General features: G+C 35.7%; 2 protein-coding genes and 1 pseudogene across 2 annotated transcripts; 1 reads left to right on the forward strand and 2 right to left on the reverse strand.

Annotated features, from left to right (window-relative positions):
* Window positions 1–104: 104 nt before the first annotated feature.
* Window positions 105–2229, reverse strand: LOC120185201 (probable methyltransferase PMT2). The gene is made up of 4 exons (XM_039189492.1): window positions 1911–2229; window positions 1134–1677; window positions 803–880; window positions 105–608 (listed from the first exon to the last, which is right to left on the reverse strand). The coding sequence occupies exons 2-4, from the start codon at window positions 1214–1216 to the stop codon at window positions 410–412; spliced, it is 360 nt and encodes a 119-aa protein (XP_039045423.1). The 5' UTR covers window positions 1217–1677; window positions 1911–2229; the 3' UTR covers window positions 105–409.
* An 8813-nt stretch (window positions 2230–11042) lies between these two features.
* Window positions 11043–12346, forward strand: LOC120185206 (protein FEZ-like). The gene is made up of 3 exons (XM_039189497.1): window positions 11043–11223; window positions 11327–11628; window positions 11714–12346. The coding sequence occupies exons 1-3, from the start codon at window positions 11043–11045 to the stop codon at window positions 12344–12346; spliced, it is 1116 nt and encodes a 371-aa protein (XP_039045428.1).
* A 3178-nt stretch (window positions 12347–15524) lies between these two features.
* On the reverse strand, window positions 15525–19177 carry LOC120185212 (annotated as a pseudogene).
* Window positions 19178–27344: the final 8167 nt, after the last annotated feature.

Genomic DNA, 27344 nt, shown 5'->3' on the forward strand with positions numbered 1-27344 from the left:
ATTAATTACTTGTTAGATCAAATTTGATAAAATTTAGAGTTTGGGTTGAAAGGAGTTTTCTTAAATAGATAACCAACTAAAGAAGAAAAGAACTTGACAACTCATTGACAGACAAGGAATCGTGCATTAACTTCTCGAGCTAACATTTTGTAAATATGACCAAAACGAAAAATATGATGGAACTTTGGATGCATATACGCTTTTAAAGCTGTCTATTCATAATTTAATACAAATGAACCCACAGTGATCGATATCGATCCATAGTTTGTTACCGAAATTGCCTCCCTAAAACCGTGCAGCAAAAATTTTCAGGCAGGAAATTAATCAGATTCATGTGTAACAGAGAGCACAGGTTTCAAAATCTGCTGTATTCGGCCGACTGTGCAGCTGTTGAGTTTCCACCTACAACTCAATATTGCTTAACAGCAACCAATATCATCTCAGGAACCAAAGGGCCATCTTCATGATCAACCATCTGGGTGTCCCACCTCATTCCTGCTGTTATCTTCTTCACTTCAATAAGAACATCTACCTTGTCCAGGAATATAACCACACCTTCTGGCTGCATAATTCGGTCCATCTTCAATAGAATGTCCTCCAGGTTGCATTTGCGAACATCAGATCGAATATATGAACTTCTAATGATAAGACATGGGATGTCAATTGCTCTAACAATAGCGTGCTCTTTACAGGTATTTTGAACTCACTCGAACCTCAATACTAGGTAAAAAAAAGTAAAAGGAATCCACATATATTAAAATGCTCAAAAGTAATGGAAAGCATATTGACTAGGGATACTTACTTGTCCTGGTACAACCTGAAAAGACCATTGGCATGAATGAGATCATATGTCCTCGGGTATGTCGAGAAAGCCTCACACCTGAACCAGAGAGGGCAACAAACCAAGTTCAAGTTATGCCACCATATCAAGTGAACCAGAGTGGTTTTAGGTACAAAAATCCTGGTCTAGTTTCTAATATAGCTTAAATTTCCGTAGCCTAATCGCTCTCGCGTTTCAAAATAGATTAATGGAACGTAACTTCTTTTTACCTCTTTCTGATTACCTGAACTTTTTTAACACTAAAAGACGGTACGAACAAAATTATTTATTCCCAAAGTTCAGTAAGCCTTACCAGTCATGGTAGATGCCAATTAATCCACACTCGTATATGACACCGAGGGTATCTTTCTCTGCTATGGTGGGCATGACATTCATAACCCACAATTTGGAAGAATCAAGGGCAGCAGTCCAAAATATTACGATACCGCCCAGAATCTATAAGCCTATTGATTTTCCTATAAGCATCAACATGCTTCGTCCACTTCTACTTGTCCTCTTGGTATGCCTCAACAGAAACTCCAGGAACAGTTCCACTAGAAATTCTAGGAGGGTGACAGGGTTCGAAAGATTTGGGCTTTTCGGATTCATCAACATTACCGACTTCACCGAAATGGTGGGTTTCGAAGTTCAAGTTCCAGACGATGTTGCAATCTGCACTATGTTTGGTCATTTCTAGAGCTATACTATCTCCTTTACCGAAACCACTTCTTTGCCAAGCTCCCAATATGCAGAAGAAACAACACAATCCGAACACAATGAATATTTGAATCCAACTCCTAGTTCTAGCGTCAGCTGAACTCGGTTTCAGAGCCATTTTCTTTATTTAAAATATTAACCTGCATTTAATTCCCAGATTTTAGATCAAAGTAAAGCAAGAAATCCAAATCCTTGATTTCTAAATATCAAAGACAACGATCAGTGGATTTAACGTTGGCTTTACACAACTAGCTAAGAGCTCATTTGAGTACATTCATTCTTTCTCAAGACAAAAGAAAATCTTTGAATCAGAAATAAAAAAGAAGAAGAAAATAACATCATGATGATTCAAAAGAAATGTCAGATAGCTTACCAATAGCATCAATGGTTCAAGAACTCAAATATGGAAAAACAGAATTGAATATTTTAGTAATGATGTCCGAAGTAGAGGGGATTCTTATAGCGCTGAAAGGAAGGAGACGTGTGAATAAAACACAGAAAATAGAGAAAACCCTAAACTCTCTCCACTATAGTTGGAGAAAAAGAATCACAGATGAAGAAGAAAGACCATCAATATCAGCAGAAAACCAAAATCAAGCACAAAGACGTTGTGCCCTGTACGTGGCTTTATTAATGTGGACTGGACTGCGATAAAAAGCTATCAAGAAATTCGAAAACGCAAGTCTTTCTCCATCTTTTTCTGTCGGTTTTGCACTTCGGTCGATAGATGGGTTTTTAAAATTCAATGCTCCCAAGAGATATTTTACTACTACATTTTTTTTCTGAATAAAAATTAGGTACTGTTATTTCTTAATTTTTAAATTGGTGTTCCTAAATAATTTATTATTACTTTAAATCTTAAAAAAATAGCTTAGGTATGATATAAAATTAAAACCACATCTAAATACAATCTTGAATTTAATAATTTAAATATAAACTATAAACATATTTATATAATAATACCGAATCAACAAAAATACTTGTACATAGTAGATGGATTAAGCTTAACTTGAATTTTTGAATGATGAATAACATTACTTGTGATTTAAACCTTTTTAAATAATGAATAGAATTTGGATCTATAATTATTCCTCCTAGGGATAAGCCAACAAATAGGGGAAGGGGATCCTAGGCAGCAAGACCCCTTTAAACATCATAGCAAAAACACAAAAACATCAAGACCACGCGTTTTTGTATACACACGAGGTGTGCAATGCGCCAATGCGCCAATGCGCATTGGGAGAAGGAGTGGCAGACAGGCGGTGGACAACCCACATCGATGGCCGGAGGATGGTTGATAAAGGCGGTTATTGATGATGATCAGATTAAATCGGTGAGCAGCTCTGTGACCGTACGATGGTAAGTAACTAGAAGATGAGAAAATATCGTGGCAGCAGCAGGTCTATTTCGACAGAGTTCTTCTGACAAGTTATTATAGCACCATGGAACTGCTTTGGTTTTGAGCTTTAACAACTTAAACGTTTCGGACAAATAGTTCAAGGGAAATGGGTTCCCCAACTCTTTTAAGCAACTTTTCCCTTTTGGCTTTGTCCGTTATCGAGAATTGGCCCCCATTACTTTTGAAAGAGTTATAGTGCGGAGGGTGTTGCTTACATGATTACATGATGTTATTGGTCGGCTATGGCCATCTTTATTTATATAGTTTGCAGCCTTTTCTTTTTCTTGCATGTTTTAGACTTCAGATCAGACCAGGGAGCTCATCAGCTTGGATCTAGGTTAAGGAGCATAAGTGTATTTATTTTCTGAATTCATTCCAATACACTGGATTTAGAAAGGAGTTCAAGTGATAATAAATTTAGTTAATATATTATTACGCACTCAAAACTTGATTTTTTTTAATACAAAGGTAGGTGTCATTAACTTCTTATTTGTTCACGATCATCATCTTTCATGAGCATTCTGATTTTATCTGGAACATTTGCATAGAGGCTGATATTCTCTGCGCTCATCCATGCCATGTTTGCTAAGTCATCCACAACCTTGTTATTTTCCCCTGGCACATACTGACACCTCAACTGCCAATCTCGTTGGAGCACAGCGTGAACGTGCGGCACCCATAGGGAACAGCTCCCAGCATCGAACTTACCTTGAAGGACATCTATCGCCTCCTTACTATCAGTTTCGACTACGATCCATCGAATTGCCAAGGTGGTTACGAGCAATGCCTCCACAAATTGTTAATCCCTTCGAGGCCTTTCTCGAGCCATCAGTAGATTTAATGTTTATTTTATTGTAACTACTATTGTGAATCAAATTTAAATGGCGTAAAATTCAATTGTTGTTTAGAATTCTATTTAAATTCAATGGATTTTCATAAATTATTTTATTAAGCTAAAATGATCATAAACTAGTATCTATTCAAATTTCAATCATTTGACAATAACGCTTAGTCATCGTTGCTAAAGTCAGTGATACTCGAATAGAAACTTATAAGAATAACAATAATTCTTTAATCAATTAAATAATTTAATTCGTGCTAACACTATGAAAATTAGAGTTTGAGTTAAAGTAAAATCAAATTATTTAAGCTAATCCTGTTTACATTATTTACGTACTTGAATTTCTGTATCATCCAATGACAAGGAAGATCAAACTTGCTTATATGTGATTTGCTGATGATGTTTGTTCGCAAACTCGAGTTGCTGGAGTTGGACTAGTAGAAGAAAGAAATTCAAATTCTTTTGGGCCCAATTCGAGCTAATGTCTCGTTTAAACCATACCGGTAATCTTATCCTCAACTTCGGGAGAGCTCACACCAGTTTCTCTGCTGTGTTGCTGGAAATCGTATTGAATTGGAGTGGCCACTGGCAAATGCTCAAGCGATGAGAGGTTCAATGGGAGTGGAAAACAGTTTCATTAACTTCACTTGCCTGTGGATTAAGGTGTTTTTTATTTTTATTTTTAAATGGAGATTCTGAAAAGATACTGTCTCTGTTCTGCGAATTCTTTGTAGCCATTGTTTGTTTGATTATCAAGTTTTCCAGGCAGTTGTATTTTGAAAGGATTGTTGGAGACAGCAGCCATAGCCTATACCTTATCTAGGAATTAATATAGAGGAACTTAGTTTGGACGAGAAGGCTGAAATACTGTTTGTGGATCTAAGGTATGTATCATGAGTAGCCTGAACGTTATAAGTTTCTGCCATGTTGTAGGTATATTGTATGAGTTGATTTAGTTACGCTTATATTATTGTTTTTGAACAGTGCACAGATGAAATTGCATTGTAGGGGCTTTTCTTAAGATTTAAAAGTGTTATAGCTTCTTTCCATTTGAAATTGCATCGCCACGTTCTTTTAGCCTTGTAGGTTATATGAGCATTTGCATGAAAGCCTGCTAATCAGCCTTTCTGAACTTTCTCGATGGTAACATTGAAAAACTTATGTTGATGCTAAGTAGAGGTTTAATAAAAATCTAAAGCCAAGCTTGACTGTAATGCTCTGCTCTGAGTGTTGTATCCAGATTTTCAATCTAATATTTTGGTATACTCGTACAGATTTGAAAGAACCTTTCAGTCTATAGAAAGGATGGCTCTTGTATGTGCTTTGCTGCCATGTCCTTGTTTCGTGGTGAGGAATCTCAAAGGGAGGTTAGAAATAATTTCACACTAATAGTTATTAGCAAAGGATAATCAAGTGAATTCCACTTGTGTTTGTTTGATTTTAACTTTTTTGAGAATGAGCTTGCATCTAAGGAATTTACTGTCTTGTTGGAGCTAACATCACAGCAGACAGTAAGAAAGGGGTGTAAGTTACCCAAGTGCATATGTGGTCATTTAAATGTAGATACGGAATAGTATTTGTAGCATGTAACCTATTTAGACCGAAACAAGGCTTGATTGTGTTGCGGAAGACAGCTATCGGATAGAACAAAATCGCAATTGATAATTTGAGAAAATAAAAATGAAGATAAAAGAGACACAAAATTTACGTGGAAAACCCCTAAAAATTTAGGGTAAAAACCACGGTCAACGGTAGAAGAATTTCACTATGAGAAAATAGGAATTACAACATCTCTCGATCTACCAAGGAGAAAACAATGATAATTCTCTCTAGATAAAAAGGAGAAAACAACTCTCAAGAAACTCTCTAAAATCTCTCTAGTATTGGAAGAAAGCTAAAATGCTTTGGGATGATCTTGAAGCTAAATGAGCTAGGGTATTTATAGTTGAAACTTAAAGACTAATCTTATAAATACCCTAAAATCTAGGGACTAAAGTTTGTGATTTTATCACTTTTGTTTTCAACAAAAACTGCTGTAATAATTTTGTTTGACAATTGCACCATAATTTTTCAACAATTTGGCAGCAAACTTTGAATCAAATTCAGCCGCCCCATGCCGCCCCATTTAATGCTTTGACTTTTCAACAATCTCCCACTTGAAGATTTGATTTGAACAATCATATCTTCACACCATTCTTTCTACCTTGTACCTTCATGTTGCTTACGTTTTTGACAGGCCACAGGAGGATCGACACCACATAAATTTATCAGCGTTGATCGCTTTCGTCATGAAATCTGCTACGTTGTCTTTGGTATGGATCTTCTGCATATCTACTGTCCCTTCTTCCACCTTTTCACGAATGAAGTGGTACTGAACTCGTATGTGCTTTGTCCTTGAATGAAATGATGGTTTCCTTGTTAGATGCAAGGCGCTTTGACTGTCACAAAACAGAGAGACATACTCTTGATTGTGCCCAAGCTCCTCCAATAGCATCTTCAACCAAATTGCTTCTTTACTGGCTTGTGTAGCTGTACATATTCTGCTTCTGTTGTGGATGTAGCCACAACTGACTGCAATTTTGAAACCCAGCTTACAGCTCCACCAGCAACTTTGAACACATATCCTGTAGTAGATTTTCTTTTATCCAAATCCCCTATATAGTCAGAATCAACATACCCATTGATAAGTAAGTTTGATCCTCTGTAACATAATGCAACATTTGAGGTCCCTTTGATGTATCTCAGGATCCTCTTTACTGTATTCCAATGCTCTTTGCCTGGATTCGCCATGTACCGACTAACCACTCTCACTGCTTGTGCAATGTCTGGTCTTGTGCATATCATAGCGAACATTAAGCTTCCCACTGCTGATGCATACGGTACTCGAGACATCTCCATCCTCTCTTCTTCACTGCTAGGATTCATACTAGAGGATAATTTGAAGTTAATAGGAAGAGGGGTAGAAATTGGCTTACAATCTTGCATGCTAAATCGTGACAAGATTTTCTTTAAGTAATTCTTTTGTGAAAGCCAAATCTACCTATTACTTCTGTCTCGGTGAATTTTTATCCCTAGAATCTTGTTTGCTGATCCCAAGTCCTTCATTTCAAATTCCCTAGTCAGTTGTGCCTTCAATTCTTCAATATGATCTTTGTTGGGTCCTGCAACCAACATGTCATCCACATACAACAACAATATAACAAAATCGTTATCACCAGACCTCTTGAAATAAGCACAAGGGTCTGCATTAAGTGTGTTGTATCCAAGGAACATAATGAAGGAATCAAATCTCTTATACCAACACCTCGGTGCCTGCTTTAGACCCTACAGAGATTTGTTCAACCTACAAACCAAGTTCTTCTTTTCTTCTTTTTCAAAACCTTCAGGCTGGAGCATATAAATCTCTTCTTCAAGATTTCCATGAAGAAAAATTGTTTTAATATCTAACTGCTCTAGATGTAAGTTTAATGTAGCACACATTGCCAAGACTACTCTAACTGTTGTTAGTCGAACCATAGGAGAAAAAATTTCATTGAAATCAATACCTTCTTTTTGAGCATATCTTTTGACCACCAGTTTTGTACGATACCTCTCCACTTGATTGTCACCATTTCGCTTGATTTTGAAGACTCATTTGTTACCAATTGGCTTCCTTCCTTGTGGTAGTGGCACAAGGTCACATGTGTTATTTTTATGAAGGGCTTCAATTTCTTCTTGTATCGCCATCATCCACAGTGAAGCATCTGAGTTGTTTATTGCCTCCTGGTATGTTGATGGCTCACCGTCCTCTGTTAAAAGGCAATATGCAATATTACCTTCTATAGCATAATCTGAGTGCCAATTGGGACGTCTCTCACACGATCTGATTAACGAGTTGTTGGAGCTTCAGAACTCTCTGGTTCTTGTTCATCATGTGATGGTTCTGCTTCAGAAGAATCTCCTTGTTCAAACTCTTTTTCCACATGTATCTGAGTAGTCTCTGACTTTTCAGCGCTTTCATCGTCTTCTTTTTGTTGAAAGTATTAAAATGGTTTTCAAGTTTGGTAACCAACTTTGAAAAAATGGTTTTCAAAGTTTGGTAAATGTTTCTTTGAAAAATAGTTTTTCAAAGTTTTGTAGATGTTTGTTGAAAAATGATAATGGGATAATCACAATTAATCCCTAGGTTTTAGGGTATTTACAAGATTAAGTCCTTAAGTTTCAACTATAAATACCCTAGCTCATTTAGCTTCAAAGCCATACCAAAAATCATTTCTTTCTCCCAATACTAGAGAGTTTTCTTGTGAGTAGTGAGTGTTTTGTAAACACCTGTAAATTTTCTCTCTTAGTAAAAGATCTGCAGCAGTCCGGAGACGTAAGCATAATTGGCTGAACTTCGTTATCAATTTCGGGTATTATTTTTCCGCTTTTATTTCGCATTCTCACTAATCTGATTATAGGGAAATTACTTGTACTCGGTTTATTTTCTTAACACTAAGACTGTAGCCCCCTTCGTATTGCACTAACAATTTTGAAGGGTGACTGTCCAAGGTGAACTTTAGGGCTTCATTCATATATGTTACCCTATGCAGAAGACTACATAATTTGCCCAAATGTATTTAAGCACACGTTAGTAAAATGTCTTATGATTTTAGAAACCATGATTTGTCCTTTTGTTTATACAGGGAAAGATGCGAAGTCACGTGCTCACCTGCTTCCCACTTGCATGTTTTGGATTCTTTCGTGCACCAGTCATCTACTTCCTTTCGAATCAATCATTTTATAAATTTATTTAAACATTTCAAATTTAAATGATAAAATAATAACCATAAATTTAATTAACTATTTTAACTTAATTTATCGAATACTCGTCATTTCTTGGGTGATTGTAATTAAGGGGTTAATTTTCCACGTAGAAAGAGGCAAAGAAGCTTGGGTTGGAAGAGTCCCAATGTAAAGGAACAGACAAGAAAGTTCCAACCGAGGCCTAGATTTGGGGAGTTTCACTGAGTTTTGGAGTCCCAAATTTGCATTTGATTCACTGAACTCAACCCATTTCCCCACCATTAAATTTATGATGGTGCACGAATCAAGTGGTTTTTGTAGAATTGTTATTATTTCTCAAGGATTTGAGTTCGAGCATTATAAATGTCAGGAGTATAATGCGTGCGCGTCTAATGTTAAATGATTAATAGTTATTTTTGAACAAATACTGTCTTGAATTTACAAAAAAAATCATAATACTAAAACTAACCACGTGGAATCCAATTACTAGACCATTTTTTATTATCAACTACGAGAAAACAAAATCACACTTCAGTTGAGTTTCCTCTTAATTGCAATGGTAGAAGGCAAGAAGATTGATGAATTCTATAGCATTTGGTTTCCCACAGCTCACTAAAACAGAGGAAATTTTTGAGTAATTAAATTTGACTTTCACCCCCGGTTTCATTTAAACTTCCTTCGGCTTGTCTCTAATTAACGTAAACCCAGCTTGTAAGTTGTGCAATGTATCACTGTCCACGTTAAAAAAATAAATATCATTAATATTAACATAAAAATTAATACAATAATAATATTATAATGATAATTAGTTTTATTATAATTCAAACTCAACTGTTTAGAGTGATCAAAAACACCCATCATAAAAAAATAAATATCATTAACGTTAACATAAAAATTAATACAATAATAATAATATAATGATAATTAGTTTTATTATAATTCAAACTCAACTGTTTAGAGTGATCAAAAACACCTATCATAAAAAAATAAATATCATTAATATTAACATAAAAATTAATACAATAATAATGATAATTAGTTTTATTATAATTCAAACTCAACTGTTTAGAGTGATCAAAAACACCATCAATATGAGTGAGTAAATTTAAAGATCCAAATCAAGGTTTAACTAACAAGATATCCAAATAAACACAATCTGAAGCAAGATCAATTTGTGATTAATAATATACTTGAAATATTAAAATTAATAATTAATAAGATTGATTTAAGTGATAAACAACTTGATATCATTTTAAAAAACTTCAAGTTCGAGTCATTATATATAAGTATCAATTGAGAAATTCATTCATAATGTGCAATTCATATATATGGGTTCCGAAAAGTCAAAGGATTTGTTTTTTAGGCGTTTGAAATAAAGGGTATGCAATGCATAGAAGATGGTGAAGTTGGCACTGATATTATAAAGCTGACAAAGTCAGTGGAATAGAAGCTCAGGGAATGGAATAGAAACTGAATTTTCGGATTCGGAGAAACCCTAGATCCCATTACATTATTACACCATTCTTTAATATGCATTCCATGCTATTCTATATAATTTCGTGTGTATTGGGAGCAGCGGCAGATGTACTGATTCATAAGAGTCACTGTACACTTATTATTCTGAAAAAAATATTTAATTTAATTTAATTTATTAATAGGAATAGGGAAAAGTAAGAAAATTTACACATTTAATTTTTTTTAGAATTGAGTATTAAAATTTTGAACCTTTATTTTTTAATTTCTAGATCCGCCACTTATAGGGAATTGGTTCAGCTCCATGTTTCTATATACTTATTCAAACCAAAGACCATTGAATTTTGTATGGGAGTTGGTTTGGGTCCATGTTTCTATAATAAATTTTTATTTTTATTTTATTTGAAGTGATATTGTTATTTGATTTAATATATACCATTAATTTAAATTAATTTTAATTTATTATGGAATAGTTATTCTATCTTTAAGGCCAAATTAAGGTTTAAATTTCTTTACAATGTTTAATTTAAGGTTTAATCTTTATATCTTAATTCAATAAAATTTCATCATTTATACATATAATCAATATCGTTAAATATTATTCTAATTAAAATATGACTAGGTTTTTTCTTGTTAATTATTTCTTCTAATTCATTTTGCTAGAATATCTAGGTTGGAATGGATATTTTCAGCATTTTAACCAAATAATTAATAGTATTAATTATGTGTAATCATGTGTATTCATTAATATAAAAATGTTAAATTAGAGGGACAAAAACTGAAAACTGTTAAATTAACATGGTTTCCATTCTATGTTTTGGTGAGGCAACGCGAAACATAGAGCAGAAAAGGCGGCTGATAGTTCGGGGGAAGACCCTTCCCCAGGGAGCATATATTGGCTTCAAATTAAGTGAAAACTTAACTCTCAACTTGCGGTCTTTGAGTTCATTTCTCCTTGTTCAAAGCTTCCTTGTTCCTTATTTTTTTCTTTCTGTTTAGGCATAGTTTCCTAGTGAACTTTCCCATCCATGGATGAAAGAAATGAAAGTGATAAAATGGAGGAAATAGTGCTTCCAGGGTTCAGGTTTCATCCAACTGATGAAGAGCTTGTAGGGTTTTATCTTAAAAGAAAGGTTCAACACCAATCTCTCTCAATGGAGCTTATTAAGCAACTAGACATTTACAAATATGATCCATGGGATCTTCCAAGTAAGTTAACACCGTATATGAGAATATATAGCGGTGTTTAAAGCTCTGATGTAGTAGGGAGCTGGAAGCTAACGTTGTTTATTTGTATTTCTTTTTCATGAAGAACTGGCGACCACCGGCGAGAAAGAGTGGTATTTCTACTGTCCTAGGGATAGAAAATACAGAAACAGTGCAAGGCCGAACCGAGTAACCGGAGCTGGGTTTTGGAAAGCCACTGGAACCGACCGCCCCATATATTCCTCAGAAGGCAGCAAATGCATTGGGTTGAAGAAATCTCTTGTTTTCTATAAAGGCAGAGCAGCCAAAGGGGTGAAAACTGATTGGATGATGCACGAGTTTAGGTTGCCTTCGCACGCTGACCCAGTTCCTCCCAAGAGATTATTGGACAAAACCATTCCTGCCAATGTAATTAATACCTGCAAAACCCTTCCTCTCTCTTTTTCTTTTGTATTGTTTTGTTCACTTTCTTTATTGATCATTTTACTTGCAGGATTCATGGGCGATATGCAGGATATTCAAGAAGACCAACACCACAGCTCATAGAGCTTTTTCTAATTCCTGGGTTTCTCCGACACCTGAAACATCGTCGGTATCTGATATGCCTAACGTACCCTTGTCAGGAAAAACCAGTTTAAACCTTAATATTGACCTATTACAGACATCTAATGGTGTGTTTCCCACTTTGGACTTTGTCCCCATCACTCAAATGTCAAATGGAGACCTCACCAGCGTTATTACATCTCTTGACCATACTCCAATAGCTTCCAAACCTGCTGTTGATGTTACTTCGATGCTGCTAAACATGTCATCTTCCATGCTCGAAGATCATTACTGTAAGGCCTCAGGTGGTTTACATTTTGGCCTGGGATACTCGAGAACGACGGCTTTGCCACACGAGATGCAAGGGAACAACATGATGAGTCACCAAAGCTCCTTAGTTAAAAGCTTGAATGTCAGCCATGGCGATAATCACCACTGGGACCATCGATCCATTGAGATTCCGTTTAGTTTGCCTTTGCCTATGAACAGTATGGGGGATGTTTGGAAGCCAAGCTTAGGTTGGGATTCTTCATGTCCTACTGAGATGTCAACAACTTTTTGCTCCACCAAGTGTTATACTTGACATACTGTGTGGAAAACAATCATTTCCCAGTGTAGAAATTAGGCAGCAAGTTGTTGTTAGGGTTAATCAAAGGAACAAATATTATGTTCTAAAACGTGGAATGCTTTTCTAGACATGATATTTTCATTTGTTTATATTTTAAGAAAGGAAACTTTGGCAGTTATAGTTAAAGGTCTTAATCAATCAAATACAACAGATATATTAATGTGTGCATGCAACACTCCCAATTTAAACATTAGTATAATCAAGTATATTTACACTTTTAGAATACCGAAATATTTATACATAAGATTATTATTTGATAATATCGATTACGAATTATTTAATATATTTAAATGTATTTATGCTAAGCGATCACAAGAGGTTGGAGGTTGCACCAGATGAACTCTCGGTATTATTCCATGTGTTCCAGTAATAAGAAGTTTCCTGAGAGGACGGTTTATTTCTGTTTCTGGATTGATACGATCACAGTCGTCTAGCTGCAGTGAAACTCAAAACATAATGCAGTGAAGGATAACACAATCAGCTATCCAGGAAAGATTAAATCATTACCATGCACAAAGGTTAAATCATTGACCTTCCAGTCAAAATGGTAGCTTAACCACAAGGTCTCAAATCGTCCCCGCTCACCTTCCATTGTCGACATAAAGGGATATGCAATGTTTAGACGAGACAGGTGATTGAATTTGTGCAAACTCAGCCATTCCAGAAGATGATGGATGGTTCGTTTCTAAAACCAAAATGAGAAATATAACACTGATGAGTAAGGGGGGAACGCAATAGCCTCCAAATATGGCTCTCAGGTTTCGATTTTTCGACATTACGATCTCATTCAAGGTGCTACAACATCCTCTGATTTCAACACATATGATCTCATTTTTGCCCTGTTTTATCGTTTTAGATGCCAAATTAGATAGATAGAAGAGATTTTGTATTCTCTTTTCCATTCATCTGTTTCTTATCTGAAGAAGATGGATAGTAATGTACTGGAAAGATGATGCCATTGTTGGAGCAGTAGATGATAGTAATGCAGATGTAAAACCTAAAGTACATGGATAAAAAGAGATCGAAACCATGGACCTTGTTTGGAAGACATGGTTTCATTAATTATTAAACAACACTGAATTACATAAAGAAATGGGTTGAAAAGTTTACGTGGTTATTGAAAAGCTTGCCTGCACATGAAATAAAGCCTCCCAACAGTATTTGATGCCTGCCACGCAAAGCAGTGTCAAGTATCTCCCAGAGTTCCCCCAAACACTTCAGTGAGGGGTTCTTAAGATATCCCCAGTGAAGTGATGAGGGAAACTCCAGGGAACACCTGGCATTCCCTTTCTCATGCTCTGCACAACAGTTTCTTGGTATACTTATGCACAGAGGGTTAAGTGTAAAAATAGGCAAGGTTCAGTAAGCTTAGGTACTGAGACATGGTTCAGAACAGCTTCCTAGCCTCATGTGGAAACATGGGTTAATTAACCTCAACTATTCTGCAAGACACCTTCGATTTGTCTGCCTTGATTCATGTGAGGCAAAAGATGATGAGATAATTCCCATGGGAAAAAATTAACCTAGACGCAATAACAGGCTAGATGAATCCTAAGGGAAAGATTTTGTGGTCCAGAGTTGAATCAAATTTTGATCATATACTTTTATTCTCCACCAAGCATTTTCTTCATCCCACATAGAAGAAGCTGTTAACTGAAATCTAGTTTTCACAATGAACCTGTTTAATTAATGTCTTGTTTGAACATAGCTTTGGATTACTAATGGCAGATGTTGTTAAGGGCAGTGCAAAAGAAACTTGCTGGACTGTGACAAAGATGCAAGTATGGAAAGGAGTGGGGAGAGCTGAGTCCACTTAGCTCAAGAATATTCTCTATCTTATCATCTCTAATCCCCCCAACGCCATAATCCTGACTACATTCAGTTTCGAGAACTTCACATGCTGATTTTGTTTCATATCTAATGCCGGTCGAATATGGTGAAGGGTCACAAATACTTTGGCACACGCACATAGAGAGCCTCCACTTATAATTTATAAATACGTAGGTTTGTTTTCTATTGCCTAATCATCTAACTGCTAAGAAGAAATAGAGTCAGGTGTCCTCTGGAGTTCCCTTGACCACTTCACTGGGGTCTGCTCTTCTTGATGACCCTACTGAAGTGTTTGGGGGAACTCTGGGTGGCACCTGACATTGATTAGGCAATGCTCCCTCTGCCTTTGCATATTCGTCCAACTCGCAAAAGCTTCTTTAACTTCCATACCCTTTGTATGATCCGGGACGTGGATCAATCGCCATTTTTTTGAGTTCCATTGTATTGTTATACAGATAGACTGCAATCTCAGTTTCAGCCATTATTCCATAATGATGGCAGCCAGGAGGACGCTTTATTTTTGTTTCTTCATCGATATTATATGATCACAGTCATCTAGCTGCAGTGATGCTCATCAACAATAATGCAGTGAAGGATAACCCTTCAATCAGGAATAAGAAGCTCACTATATATCTCCTATCGTTTCTTGCTAAATTGAAACAAGGAAAAGAGAAGCTCACTGATTCAAATGCAGAAGATTCTCTGCTCTGGAAAATGGGAGATCGTGTCAGAAAACACAATTATTTGTGGTAACTTTTCCACTTAACTGTTCAAATTCTCATTGCGTTACTTTCGTACTGTAACTCTTTAATGTAAGGTTAGAACAAGGTCTTGTTCCTGGTCATAGTAGAGATAATATTCATGACTCGTGATGAAATTCAAATATATTATGCTCCGATTTTATGCCCTTTGATGATTTGGAAGAGAATGGGGGTTCAAGGTGCCTCAACATCCTCTGATGTCAAGACATTTACTAACACACCGAGACAAGATTCGAGTTACCGTCATGCAGTACAGTAAACCTTTCAGAATATACATACAGTAACCGAGCATACATCAAGATCTATGAGAGCCAGCTTTGCAAATGGTACAAAAGGGTGAAAAGGGGATCCAAAGAATTATACATACAAACACATAAGAACCAAAACAAACCAAATAACCAACTGCAACATCTAAAATTATTTATCCATCTACACAGCGGTACTTCTATGACAAAGGAAACTTAAAGATACACCAAGCAACAGAAGATTAGATGATTAATTTCTGATTCAACCCGTCACCAGAATTTTAAAACTCATACCACAACTTCTATTAAGTTGCATCCGAGTTCGAACCCATGTGAACTTCAATGAAACAATTCCTTGTGTAAAAATTACCTCCTCCGCTCAGCTCTGACATCCTTATCTGAAAGAAAAAATTACGTATAGTCATCACGCGGAAGCAGCATACAGGGAATCAGGCAGGGAGAGAACCTTGCTTCAATTGAATATGGGAAACGAAAAAGACTATCCAAGTTGGATATCATCCTCAAAGTGAAATTTGCATGCTAATTACTACATAAAGCAACCACATAAGAGCAAGTTTAACTACACATGCAGACATGAATTCATGTAGAGCAATGGGAGTCAATTTCCATATCCTACTTAAAGAATGGGGAAAAACTAAGAAGCATGTTCATAGATAATACTGATACAGCAAACCAAAAACAAGCACAAGGCCATAAAACATCCAAAGTCAAATTGTCGATACCATTAGCAAATTTAGAGGATGAATGAGATTTGTCACTGAAGATAGAACCTTTACCAGCGACTCGAACCCGTGTTTGAGAGTGAGAGGACAGTGAACTTGTATTAATATTGGTTGAAGATGGAAGAGAATGTCGTCTGTTTAACCCATCTTTCTCAACAGCCTCATGGGTAAACCTTGGGGAGCCTTGAACCCTAAGTCTAGCTTTCACAGATTCAGTTGGTGCCATATAACTGGGAACTTTTAGATTGTTATTAAACCCATTTTCCTGGTTATCAATTTTTGTGTGGAAAGAAGCTCCTTTGGTTTGCTTTTGAGCTCTCATCACTGACCTGCTCATCTTTAGAGCTTAACTCCTCTGTTACTGGCGTCTGCTCAATTTTACCATTGTTTTCGGCAGGTGGAAAATCAACTGCAGGAAAGATGTTAGGATCATCAAGAGAAGCATCTTCCAAGGATAATTTCAGATCTGCCTCAAGATTTGACAGTTTTGATAGTGTTGCGGAACATCCCTCATCTTCTCTGCATATTTCTGTTCTGGAACATCATGGCCATTAGAACTAGAAGGTTTATTCAGGGTCTTTGTTTTATCATTAACAACATCAGACTAATCAGAAACCTCCTTTGAAGATTCAGAAAGCTTTCTTAAATTGCGCTTAACCCTCTCAAGCTCATTTTGTGGATGTTGCCGAACTGAATCAACTGCTGAGTTGTCAGAAACTCTCCTCAGACCTCTTTTGTTTTTCTCATACTCCAATGTAGAATGACTAGATCCATTGACAATTTTTTCATTGGCCAGTTTTTGAACACTACGTTTATTCTTTCCACTCCTAATTGGTTTTGATGCGGATTTCCAAAAATGTGACTTTGTCCATCGTTGAAGCTACTGCCAGGAGGATGAGTTAGGTTCCTCCAGACTATACTGAAGTCTTAGAGGTAATATGGCAAGTGATGAGGCCAGAAGCTGAAAGTGATGGAAATGCATAGTCAAATACAATTTGAAGGCTAAAAAAATCATAGCAGAATTGGAATAAGTCGAGACACCATGATTTTTTTTAAAATCATTTCATGAAGATCAGCAGAAAGAAAGTGCCACATAAGGGGACCCAAAATAACTGAAGGCATCTTCTAGGATTTAAGTCCTCTGAGAAGAATATATTAAGTAAGCATTATCAGGAACAAAGAGTAGTAAAAAAGGCAGATAGATAAACAAGCTGGACCCATAATAACAGGCATGAATGTCTGTGGTCATTTTGATGCAAAAAGAAAGGATCCATAAACACCTGATAAATTTGCATTTGTGATTCACGGCAGGTGAGATACAGGATTCAGGCATGGAGGCTCTCAAGATAAAGAGGGGGCATAGAGCTATTTAGACATGATTGGCAAGTTCAAATAGGAAAGATGCCTCTATTGTACTGATATTATAAACATTAAGCACCACGGAGGAAAAAAATTCTAAAGAAAACAAAGAGCAATAAATACACAACACAAAATTATAACTTTAACGTAAAAGAATCATTCATAGGATCAAGATGCGCAAGTGGAGGACTGAAGCACAAGAAACAGGAGCAATAATAATTTCAATTATATGCATCAAACAACTAGTATAGCAACAAAAGCAAGAACATTAGGAGCATGAGAAATGTTCTCTAAAGGCTAAACATCATGAACTTTCTATCAGCACAGATCTCATTTACATGGCAAGCAAATCCAATAGTTTTACGAGAAAGTAAGCCATTAACTAGTATGGCAACAAAAGCAGGAACTTTAGGAGCATGAAAAATGTTCTCTAAAGGCTAAACATCATGAACTTTCTATCAGTACATATCTCATTTACATGGCAAGAAGAATCCAATAGTTTTACGAGGAAGTAAGCCATACCCTTTGAACAAACACATTATTTGATAAATTTTCACCTTAGAGATGCACTCCCTTTGACATAGTCCAAGCTTTTAGAACACTGCTTAAATAATTTTTTTTATAAGAAGAGGATGCCTCGTTAAAAACCCCCTTCATGATAAAAAGAGCACCAGAAGGTACTCCTTAATCAGCAGAATGAGGAAAAGAGTGCCTCATAATTCATTAATAACATAAAAGATACATAAAGTTTCAAAACAACCAAAATAACCCCCTACAATGAGCAACCCGAAAACAGAATAAAAACTTCCCAAACAATAACAACCTAATTAGCCAATGCCAGCCTTAGCTAAGCCATCTGCTTCAATATTTGTTGTCCTAGCTACCCATCGAATTACACCCTCTAAATCTTTTAATCTCTCTGCAATGTCCTTGACAATTGAAACATACACATCATGACATCTATGAATATTCTTCACCCATTCCACTGTTAACTTACTATCACTTTCAATAATCAAACGACTTTTTAAACTCCCTTGAATAGAATCAAGGAAAGTTAAGCCCTTCTTAATTGCCTTGAGCTCTATCAAAGAAGGCGGACCCGGGCCAGAAGCCTCATAGAAAGAACCTATCATCGAACCAACCTCGTATCTTAAGATTCCACCTATTCCACTTTTCTTCCAGTCACCACTGATTACTGCACCAACATTCATTTTGAGGAAGCCCTTGGGAGGAGGGGACCAAGGCAACTGAGTGACAATCAGAGTTCTATAAGACAAACATGAATCCCCAAGGGATGATCACTGATGAGAGAGTCCTTAGGAATAGAAACCTCATTGAACTTAGCTAATAACTAAGAAGCAAGCCTAAATCTTGCCGTGAAAAATAAATCGACCTGGTCTAACAATCCTCCTTCAAACACAATGGCATTCCTGAATTTCCATATTGTCCATAGAACGACTCCCGGAATAAAGGGCCAGATATAGGAATTAGACACCAATCCTTCCCAAGCTAAAAGAAAACTTTGTGCATTTTCAGGAAAAACCGAAGTGATTCTCCAAAACTTCAGGAACTATTCCATAAAGTCCACGCGACAGAGCAAGATAAGAATAAATGAGAGGAATATTCCTCCTCCGACTTACTAAATGTGCATAAAACATCCACAATTCCTGAAACCCCTCTCTTAAATAATTCTGTCTTTATTGCCAATTTCTGAAGCATAACCTACCACATAAAAGAATCCACTCTTGGAGAATCCCCTCCAAAGGATGTTCTTCCAAAATGGAACAGCCTCTGAACCAGAAGAGCACGACTTAACACACGAGTTGACTGAGTAGACACCTACCCCATTACTTCTCCATATCAGTCCAACTTTCGATATTTTCGATAGACTAAATTTAGAGATGATAGACAACAAAATTTGTCCATTGTTCTAATTCCCCGTCACTCAAGTTTCTCCTCAACTGTACATGCCAAAACCAACCTGTTGATCGAAACTCACCAAACTCTTTTAACTTGTCATTCTGATTTGTAGAAAGGGAAAACAATCTAGGGAAAACAACTTTGAGAGGTGAATCCAACGCCCAATTGTCCTGCCAGAACCGAATATTCTCACCATTGTCCAATGGGACTTTAAACAGGTTGTGAAACTTGGTACCAAATAAGTCTTATTTGAAATGATTGTTCACCACCGATTTCCAAGGCTAAGAAGCGTGAGTTGGAATTGATAAGTGCTTAATTTATTTAATATTACTTTTAAATTACTCTTTAATCATTGATTTTTGTGGCTTATTTGTTCATTTTAATTCATTTTCTGTACAGGACGTAAGATTATGGAAATTGCACAAAAAAGACACAATTCTGAAGATTTTTTATTTTCGGATTAAACTCAAATTTAGGATAATATTTTAAACATTATATTTTATCTTTGTATTTTAGTTTAAAGAGGTTTTTAGTATTTTAATTAAGTTTTAGGATATTATTTTTATATTTTATCTTTATCTTTGTATTTTAGTTTAAATAGGTTTTAGTATTTTAATTAGGATTTAGAATATTATATTGTTTTTTAGGTATTTTAGTTTAAATAGTTTTAAGTGTTTTAATTAGGATTTAAGATGTTTTAGCTTGTTTTTAGGATTTTGAGGGCTATAAATACCCTGTTGAACTATGTTTCGATATAACAATTTAAGGCAAAATGGTTTTTGGACTTGAATTGAATTTACAAAATGTTTTTGGACTTAATTGAATTTATTCAAAGTTTTTAAAAGGTTTTAAAAATAATTCAAAATCAATTGAAATTCGGATTTGAGCCAAAAATATTTTAAGGGGTTTCAAGATTGCCCAGGGGGTATAGATTCCCCCCCCCAGGGGTACAGATACCCCCCCAGGGGGTACAGATACCCCCCTGCAGGTTTTTGCCTCCAAGAAAAACAGAATGTCCAGGGGGTACCGATTCCCCCCTGTTCAACAGCCTAATGGTCATAATATTTGAATATTATGAAGGGGTATCGATTCCCTATGAAGGGGTACCGATTCCCTCTATTCTGGGCAACCTTTTTGAGTATAAAAATCATCCCCAAACGGCTCCAAAACATCCCCAACGGCTATATACGACTTCAAACTCATTCCAAGCTATAAATACAAGCTGAGGACACTTGAAGAAGAAAGAGAACAACTATCCAAGCAATCAAACACAAGAGAAGAGTTTTTCATTCTTATTTCATCTTTCTCTTGTATATATTTTGTTCTTGTGAGCTCAATCTTGTAAACACCTACCTTAGAGAGGTTTTCTTGTTTACTTATTTTATCCTTTTGTAAAGGGGAAAGGTTCTAGCTTATCCCGTGTAAAAGCTAGGGAAACCGTTCTAGTTTAGCCCGGAAAAACTAGGGAGTTTGTAAGGTTACTCTTTATCCTCAAAAGAAAGAACAAATTAGTGAATTTGTTAGAAAATCCTTGGTGAGGAGCTAAGGTAGTGGACGTAGACTTTGTTTGAGAAAGTCGAACCACTATAAATCGCTGTGCAATTCTCTATCTTTCAATCTCCTTACTCCCTAAACACAAAACCGTTCCGACCCCTCTTTGCAAAACGTTCCGATTGTCGTTTTGAGCTTCCGAAAATCCCAACAATTGGCATCAGAGCCTAACTCATTAAGAAGGTTTAACCACCTTGAGACGATCCTCGAAGAAGCTCTACCAATTCCCGACACGACCGAGAAGATGGCTTCCACCTCCGGTGCTTATTATCTTGAAGAATATCCTATTATGGATTCACAACCGGTCAACAAGCCACCTTTCTTCAATGGAGCAAATTATGCACATTGGAAGAATAAGATGATGTACTTCATTGAATCATACAATCTAGGAGCTTGGTACTCAATCATGGATGGTTACTCCTTTCTACCCGGCAAGTACAACGATTGGAGTAGAGAAGAGCAGAAAAATTTTCAGCTTAATTCTAAGGCTATACATATTCTATTTTGTGCTTTAGGCCTAAATGAATATGGAAGAGTCTCATCTTGTTCCAGTGCCAAAGAAATTTGGGATAAGCTCCAAGTCACTCATGAAGGAACCGACGAAGTGAGGGAATTAAAGAAAAATCTTCTCAACCATAGCTACGAGAACTTCAAGATGAAACCCGATGAAGACATCAAAGCTATGACGGATAGATTTTCTATGATTGTCAACGGTCTCAAGGGATATGGAGAAGTAATCCCAAATGAGAAGCTTGTGAGGAAGATGATTTACTCTCTTCCAAAGGAGTGGCAATCAAAGAAGACGGCCATTATCGAAGCAAGAAACCTAAAGTCTCTCACTCTCGACGAGCTAATTGGTTCCCTTCTCACTCATGAGATGATGGTGAAGGAAGATGAAGAAAGGGAAGAGAAGAAAAACAAGAAGAAGAAGAAGAAGAATGAGGACGTAGGCATCAATGAAAGCTATCAAGATTCAAGTGATGAGGTTGATGAAGACGATGATGAAGATGAAGTAGTCAACCTATGCCTCATGGCCACTCATGAAGAAGTTGAGGTATCTTCTAACTCAAATGAATTTAATTTATTTACTTTTGATAAGTTACAAGATGCTTATAATAGGTTGTATTTGGGATTTGAGACCATGAATTCCAAATATACGAAATTAATTTCAAAACTCAAAATTAAAGATAATTTGATTTTGAAAGCAAAAGTTGATTTTGAAAATCAAAATCAAATTTTGAAAAATGATTTAGAGCTTTCAAAAATAAAAATAAATTATTTAGAAAAGAAAAATTTTGAGTTAGAAGTTAAGCTTGAAGGCTTAACAAAAGAAAAAGAATTAATTTCTAAAAATAACCTATTATGTGTAAAAATGGCAAAATGCTCACATTGCCATTTTCATGGTCATTTGGAACATACTTGTCCTTTGAAGAAAAGAAAACATTTTAAAATTAGACAAGTATGGGTTCCGAAAGGAACAAGGGGCATTGAAACTAACGTCCAAGGATCCAAAGCAATTTGGATACCAAAATCGAAATGAATGTCTCTTGTAGGTGTGTGTGAGCAATGGTGATGAAGATGATGATATTCAAGATGCTCTAGCCACACATGAAAAAGGAATGGGTAACCTCTAAGCTTAATGCTTTTAATTTTGGTTGTTTGGTTGCTCATTTAATTTTAAGCATGCATGAGTTTTGATTTTAAGTAATTATGTATTATTTTTAATCTCATGTATGTTAAAAAGAAATTATGATGAACATTTTAATGTCTTAATAATTTTTCAAAATTTTTAGTTCATCATAATAAAATTTTGGTCAAAATTGGTTGTAATGCAATTGATATCTCTCTAACAATTGATATCAATTTTTCAAATACTTTGATTTTACAAATTTTAAAAATTTTTGACCTAAATTTGAATGTTTATGCATGTGGTTTAAATGAAAATGATATCTCTTTAACAATTGATATCAAAATTTTCAAATGCATAACATTTTTGGAAAACTTTATGCATATGCACTTAATTTTAACAATTGGTATTAATATCAAATTTCAACAATTGGTATTGCATAAAGTATTTTTAGACTTGGATATATTGAATTTCATGTGCCTCTAACATGTTTGTTATTATTTGTAGAAATTCAATATTTTGTTTAAGTGTCATGAACTTAAAAGCTTAATTTTATTTGGAATGCATTTATTCAGGGGGAGTTTTGATTTTTCAAATGATTTTTAAAATGTCAAATTTACTACTTACTCTCCAAAGTTATTTTGAACTTCAAAGATTGAATTATTTTTGATATAACAAAAAGGGGGAGAGGTTATGGTTTGAAAAATTCAATTTCTTAATGAAAAAGGAGAAAAGGGGGAGCTTAACATTTTCATATGTTTTCCAACAACTAGTATCTTTTTCATTAAACATTTTACTAAGGGGGAGTTTTGTCAAAAACAATTTTTTCAAATGTTTTGTTATATCAAAAAGGGGGAGATTGTTGAACTATGTTTCGATATAACAATTTAAGGCAAAATGGTTTTTGGACTTAAATTGAATTTACAAAATGTTTTTGGACTCAATTGAATTTATTCAAAGTTTTTAAAAGGTTTTAAAAATAATTCAAAATCAATTAAAATTCGGATTTGAGCCAAAAATATTTTAAGGGGTTTCAAGATTGCCCAGGGGGTATAGATTCCCCCCCCCAGGGGTACAGATACCCCGGGTACAGATACCCCCTGCAGGTTTTTGCCTCCAAGAAAAACAGAATGTCCAGGGGGTATCGATTCCCCCCCTGTTCAACAGCCCAACGGTCATAATATTTGAATATTATGAAGGGGTATCGATTCCCTATGAAGGGGTACCGATTCCCTCTATTCTGGGCAACCTTTTTGAGTATAAAAATCATCCCCAAACGGCTCCAAAACATCCCCAACGGCCATATACGACTTCAAACTCATTCCAAGCTATAAATACAAGCTGAGGACACTTGAAGAAGAAAGAGAACAACTATCCAAGCAATCAAACACAAGAGAAGAATTTTTCATTCTTATTTAATCTTTCTATTGTATATATTTTGTTCTTGTGAGCTCAATCTTGTAAACACCTACCTTAGAGAGGTTTTCTTGTTTACTTATTTTATCCTTTTGTAAAGGGGAAAGGTTCTAGCTTATCCCGTGTAAAAGCTAGGGAAAGGTTCTAGTTTAGCCCGGAAAAACTAGGGAGTTTGTAAGGTTACTCTTTATCCTCAAAAGAAAGAACAAATTAGTGAATTTGTTGGAAAATCCTTGGTGAGGAGCTAAGGTAGTGGACGTAGACTTTGTTTGAGAAAGTCGAACCACTATAAATCGCTGTGCAATTCTCTATCTTTCAATCTCCTTACTCCCTAAACACAAAACCGTTCCGACCCCTCTTTGCAAAACGTTCCGGTTGTCGTTTTGAGCTTCCGAAAATCCCAACATACCCTCTAAGGGTGAGCCTAGAAACATATCTATCTCATTTGAGAATAAAATCTTCTTTTTCTCTCTAGCTTTCTCTCTATTTTTCGCATACTTTTCTATTATGCTAAGTATGATTTTGGTTATGCTTAGCTAATTTTCTTTTAAGCCGAAGACTAAAGCGAATGCTCAATTCCAAACGTGAGAATTGTAAGGTACTTAAATCGCTTCGGATTTTCTCTCTATTTTCTGAAGCTTACTTTTCAAATCAAAACTATTTCGACATTGGTCCGGATATTGTTATGGTTAATGTTTGAAGAAGGATTTGCTTATTGAATCATATTCAACTTCCCAAGAACACACTTAGCAAAATTGTTTGCTAAGAGGAAACTGAGATCGGAATCAATTGTTGTTGAAACGACACAATCCGAGTTGGCAGCGAAGAATTGTTCTTGTAAGCTTACGTGAATCTTGAAGTAAAAATTTGTTTCGATGATCCGAGGAATTTGAGGCGAAGCTGAAGTTTGAGGCTGTTTTCACAATAAGTTTCTCTTTATCTTAATCTCTTTAATTTGTTTATTGAATTATTTTTTCTTTTATTTAATTCTTATTTTTTATTTTAACCATAACTTTTAAAAAAATCCCCCTTTTATATTTATTACTATTAATATTTATTATATTATTTTTATTATTTTTATTATTTTTATTTTAATATATTTTTTCAACTTTATCTGGAATTCTATCTTTTTCTAAAATCAAGAAAGAGTTTTATTAAATCAGAAACACCAAAGTCCCTGTGGATCGACCCTGCTTCTCTATACTACATTTTCATTTTTATTTATTAAGAAGCCATGAATTATTTTGATAGTAAAATGACGGTTATCAAATTGGCGTCGTTGTCGGGGACTAACAGAAAGTACTGATTTATTTTTCTAGTTTTTGATTTATGACCAGAAGTAACCCAGGTGAATTAGTAGATCTAGATCCAGAGATCGAAGCACGAGCACGAAGAATCCACGCACAAACGCTTTGAGAAAAGAGAAAAAGACAAGAAGAACAAGAGCAAAGTTCAGAAGCAGAATCAATTCCAGAGACAGACTCTGAAGCAGACGCATACAACATCCCGATGGAAGAAGAAGAAAAATGATCCGAGTGGCGGGACTCCATTTCAATTAAAGACATGACTCATTAATCTTCTTCCCACTTTTCACGGCTTTCCCACTGAAGCTCCATACAAACATTTGTTGGAATTCCACATGATTTGCACTAGCATGAAACCACAGGGAGTTATCGAGGATTAAATTAAATTGAGAGCTTTCCCTTTCTCTTTATCTGACTTGGCTAAAGATTGGTTATTTTATTTACCTCCAAATTCAGTTAATTCATGGGCTGACATGAATCAAATTTTTCTTGACAGGTTCTTTCCAGCGGCTAAAGCAAGCGTGTTGCGAATGAGCATTCTTTCCATTCAGCAAAAGAGCAAAGAAAGTCTTTATGACTATTGGGAGTATTTAAAAAGCTTTGCGGACGTTGTCCGCAACACAGATTAAGTGAGCAAATGTTACTTCAATACTTTTATGAAGGTCTTTTACCAATGGAGATGAAAATGGTGGATGTCGCAAGTGGAGGAGCCTTAGTTAACATGATCCCAACAACAGCAAGGGAATTGATTTCAACCATGGCAGCAAACTCTCAACAGTTTTCGAGTGAACCCAGCCGACGGGTTCACGAGATAAGTACATTTTCCCTTGAAAATAAGTTAGATAAATTAACTGAAGTAGTTAATTCACTTGTTGCAGGAAAATTTGGAGCAACAAGAGCATGTGGGATATGCACAAAGCTAGACCATCCGACAGATTGCTGCCACTTATGCAAGAAAGAGGCAATACAGAAATCAATGCAGTAGGGAACTTTCCAGGTCCTCCACAAAGACAATACAACCCATACAATAATACTTACAATCCAGGATGGCGAGACCACCCAAACTTCAGCTATGCGACAAATAAGATACTAACTTATCAATAAAGGCCTCATCCTCAACAACAAACGCAAAACTCATCATTGGAGGAACTCATAGGAAAGTTAGTAATTTCACAAGAAAAGTTCATTGCATCCCAAGAAAAATTCCAAAATCGAACCGAAACACATCTTCAAGAGTTAGATAATCAAGTAAGTCGACTAGCTCAAACTATGGGAAAATTGGAATCATAAGGAAAACTACCTTCTCAAACGGAGTTAAATCCGAGAGAGAATGTTAGTGCCATCACACTCAGAAGTGGAAAAGTTATCTCACCCGAAGTTCCAGCAGAAAAAGACGCACATCAGGAAGACGCACATCAGGAAGAACAAGAGGAAACACCACATCTAGAAATACAAGGTGCGTCTGACTCACATCCTTCTCTTTCTTCTAATGAAATCACGCCACCACCCTTCCCATCAAGGTTGATGAAGCATGATAAAAGAGCTGAAGAAAGGGAGATCTTAGAGGTTTTCCAAAAAGTTCAAGTCAACATACCTCTTCTTGAAGTAATTCGACAAGTACCAAGGTATGCTCGATTTTTAAAAGAACTTTGCATTACAAAGAGGAAATTAATGGGACACGAAAAGGTAAATTTTGAAGAATATGTTTATGCAATTTTTCAACGAAAACTCCCACCAAAGATGAAGGATCAAGGTATGTTCGCTATGCCTTGCAAAATAGGTAATTTCAAAATTAAACGTGCAATGTGTGACTTAGGAGCTTCAATTAATGTTATGTCATTTTCTATATATAAAATGATTACTAACGAGCCTTTGAAGAAAACAGGAATAACCATACAGTTGGCTGATCGATCTGTGATCTATCTAGTGGGAGTAATGAAAAACGTCTTGGTAAAGGTCGATGTATTATTCTTTCTTATAGATTTCTATGTCATTGGCATGGAACATGATAGGTCGGATTCTTATTCCGAGGTACTCTCAGGCCGACCCTTCCTAAGAACAACACATACAATGATTGATGTTAGAAGTGGTATACTAACAATGGAATTTGATGGTGAGATCGTTGAATTTGATATTTACAAAGCAATGAAATGCCCTGATCATGTTGAAAGAATTAATTTTGTTGATATTATAGATC

Source organism: Hibiscus syriacus, unplaced genomic scaffold (genome assembly GCF_006381635.1).
Source record: "Hibiscus syriacus cultivar Baekdansim isolate YM2019G1 unplaced genomic scaffold, ASM638163v2 tig00113004_pilon, whole genome shotgun sequence".
NCBI lineage: Eukaryota > Viridiplantae > Streptophyta > Magnoliopsida > Malvales > Malvaceae > Hibiscus > Hibiscus syriacus.

Excerpts from the sequence above, each read along its gene's own strand:
- LOC120185201 (XM_039189492.1), bottom strand. The coding sequence starts at position 1,216 with ATGAATGTCATGCCCACCATAGCAGAGAAAGATACCCTCGGTGTCATA. Across the intron at positions 881-1,133 it reads ATTGGCATCTACCATGACTG|GTGTGAGGCTTTCTCGACAT; the intron begins GTAAGGCTTACT and ends TCTCTGGTTCAG. Across the intron at positions 609-802 it reads TTCAGGTTGTACCAGGACAA|ATGCAACCTGGAGGACATTC; the intron begins GTAAGTATCCCT and ends TGATGTTCGCAA.
- LOC120185206 (XM_039189497.1), top strand. The coding sequence starts at position 11,043 with ATGGATGAAAGAAATGAAAGTGATAAAATGGAGGAAATAGTGCTTCCA. Across the intron at positions 11,224-11,326 it reads TGATCCATGGGATCTTCCAA|AACTGGCGACCACCGGCGAG; the intron begins GTAAGTTAACAC and ends TTTTTCATGAAG. Across the intron at positions 11,629-11,713 it reads ACAAAACCATTCCTGCCAAT|GATTCATGGGCGATATGCAG; the intron begins GTAATTAATACC and ends TTTTACTTGCAG.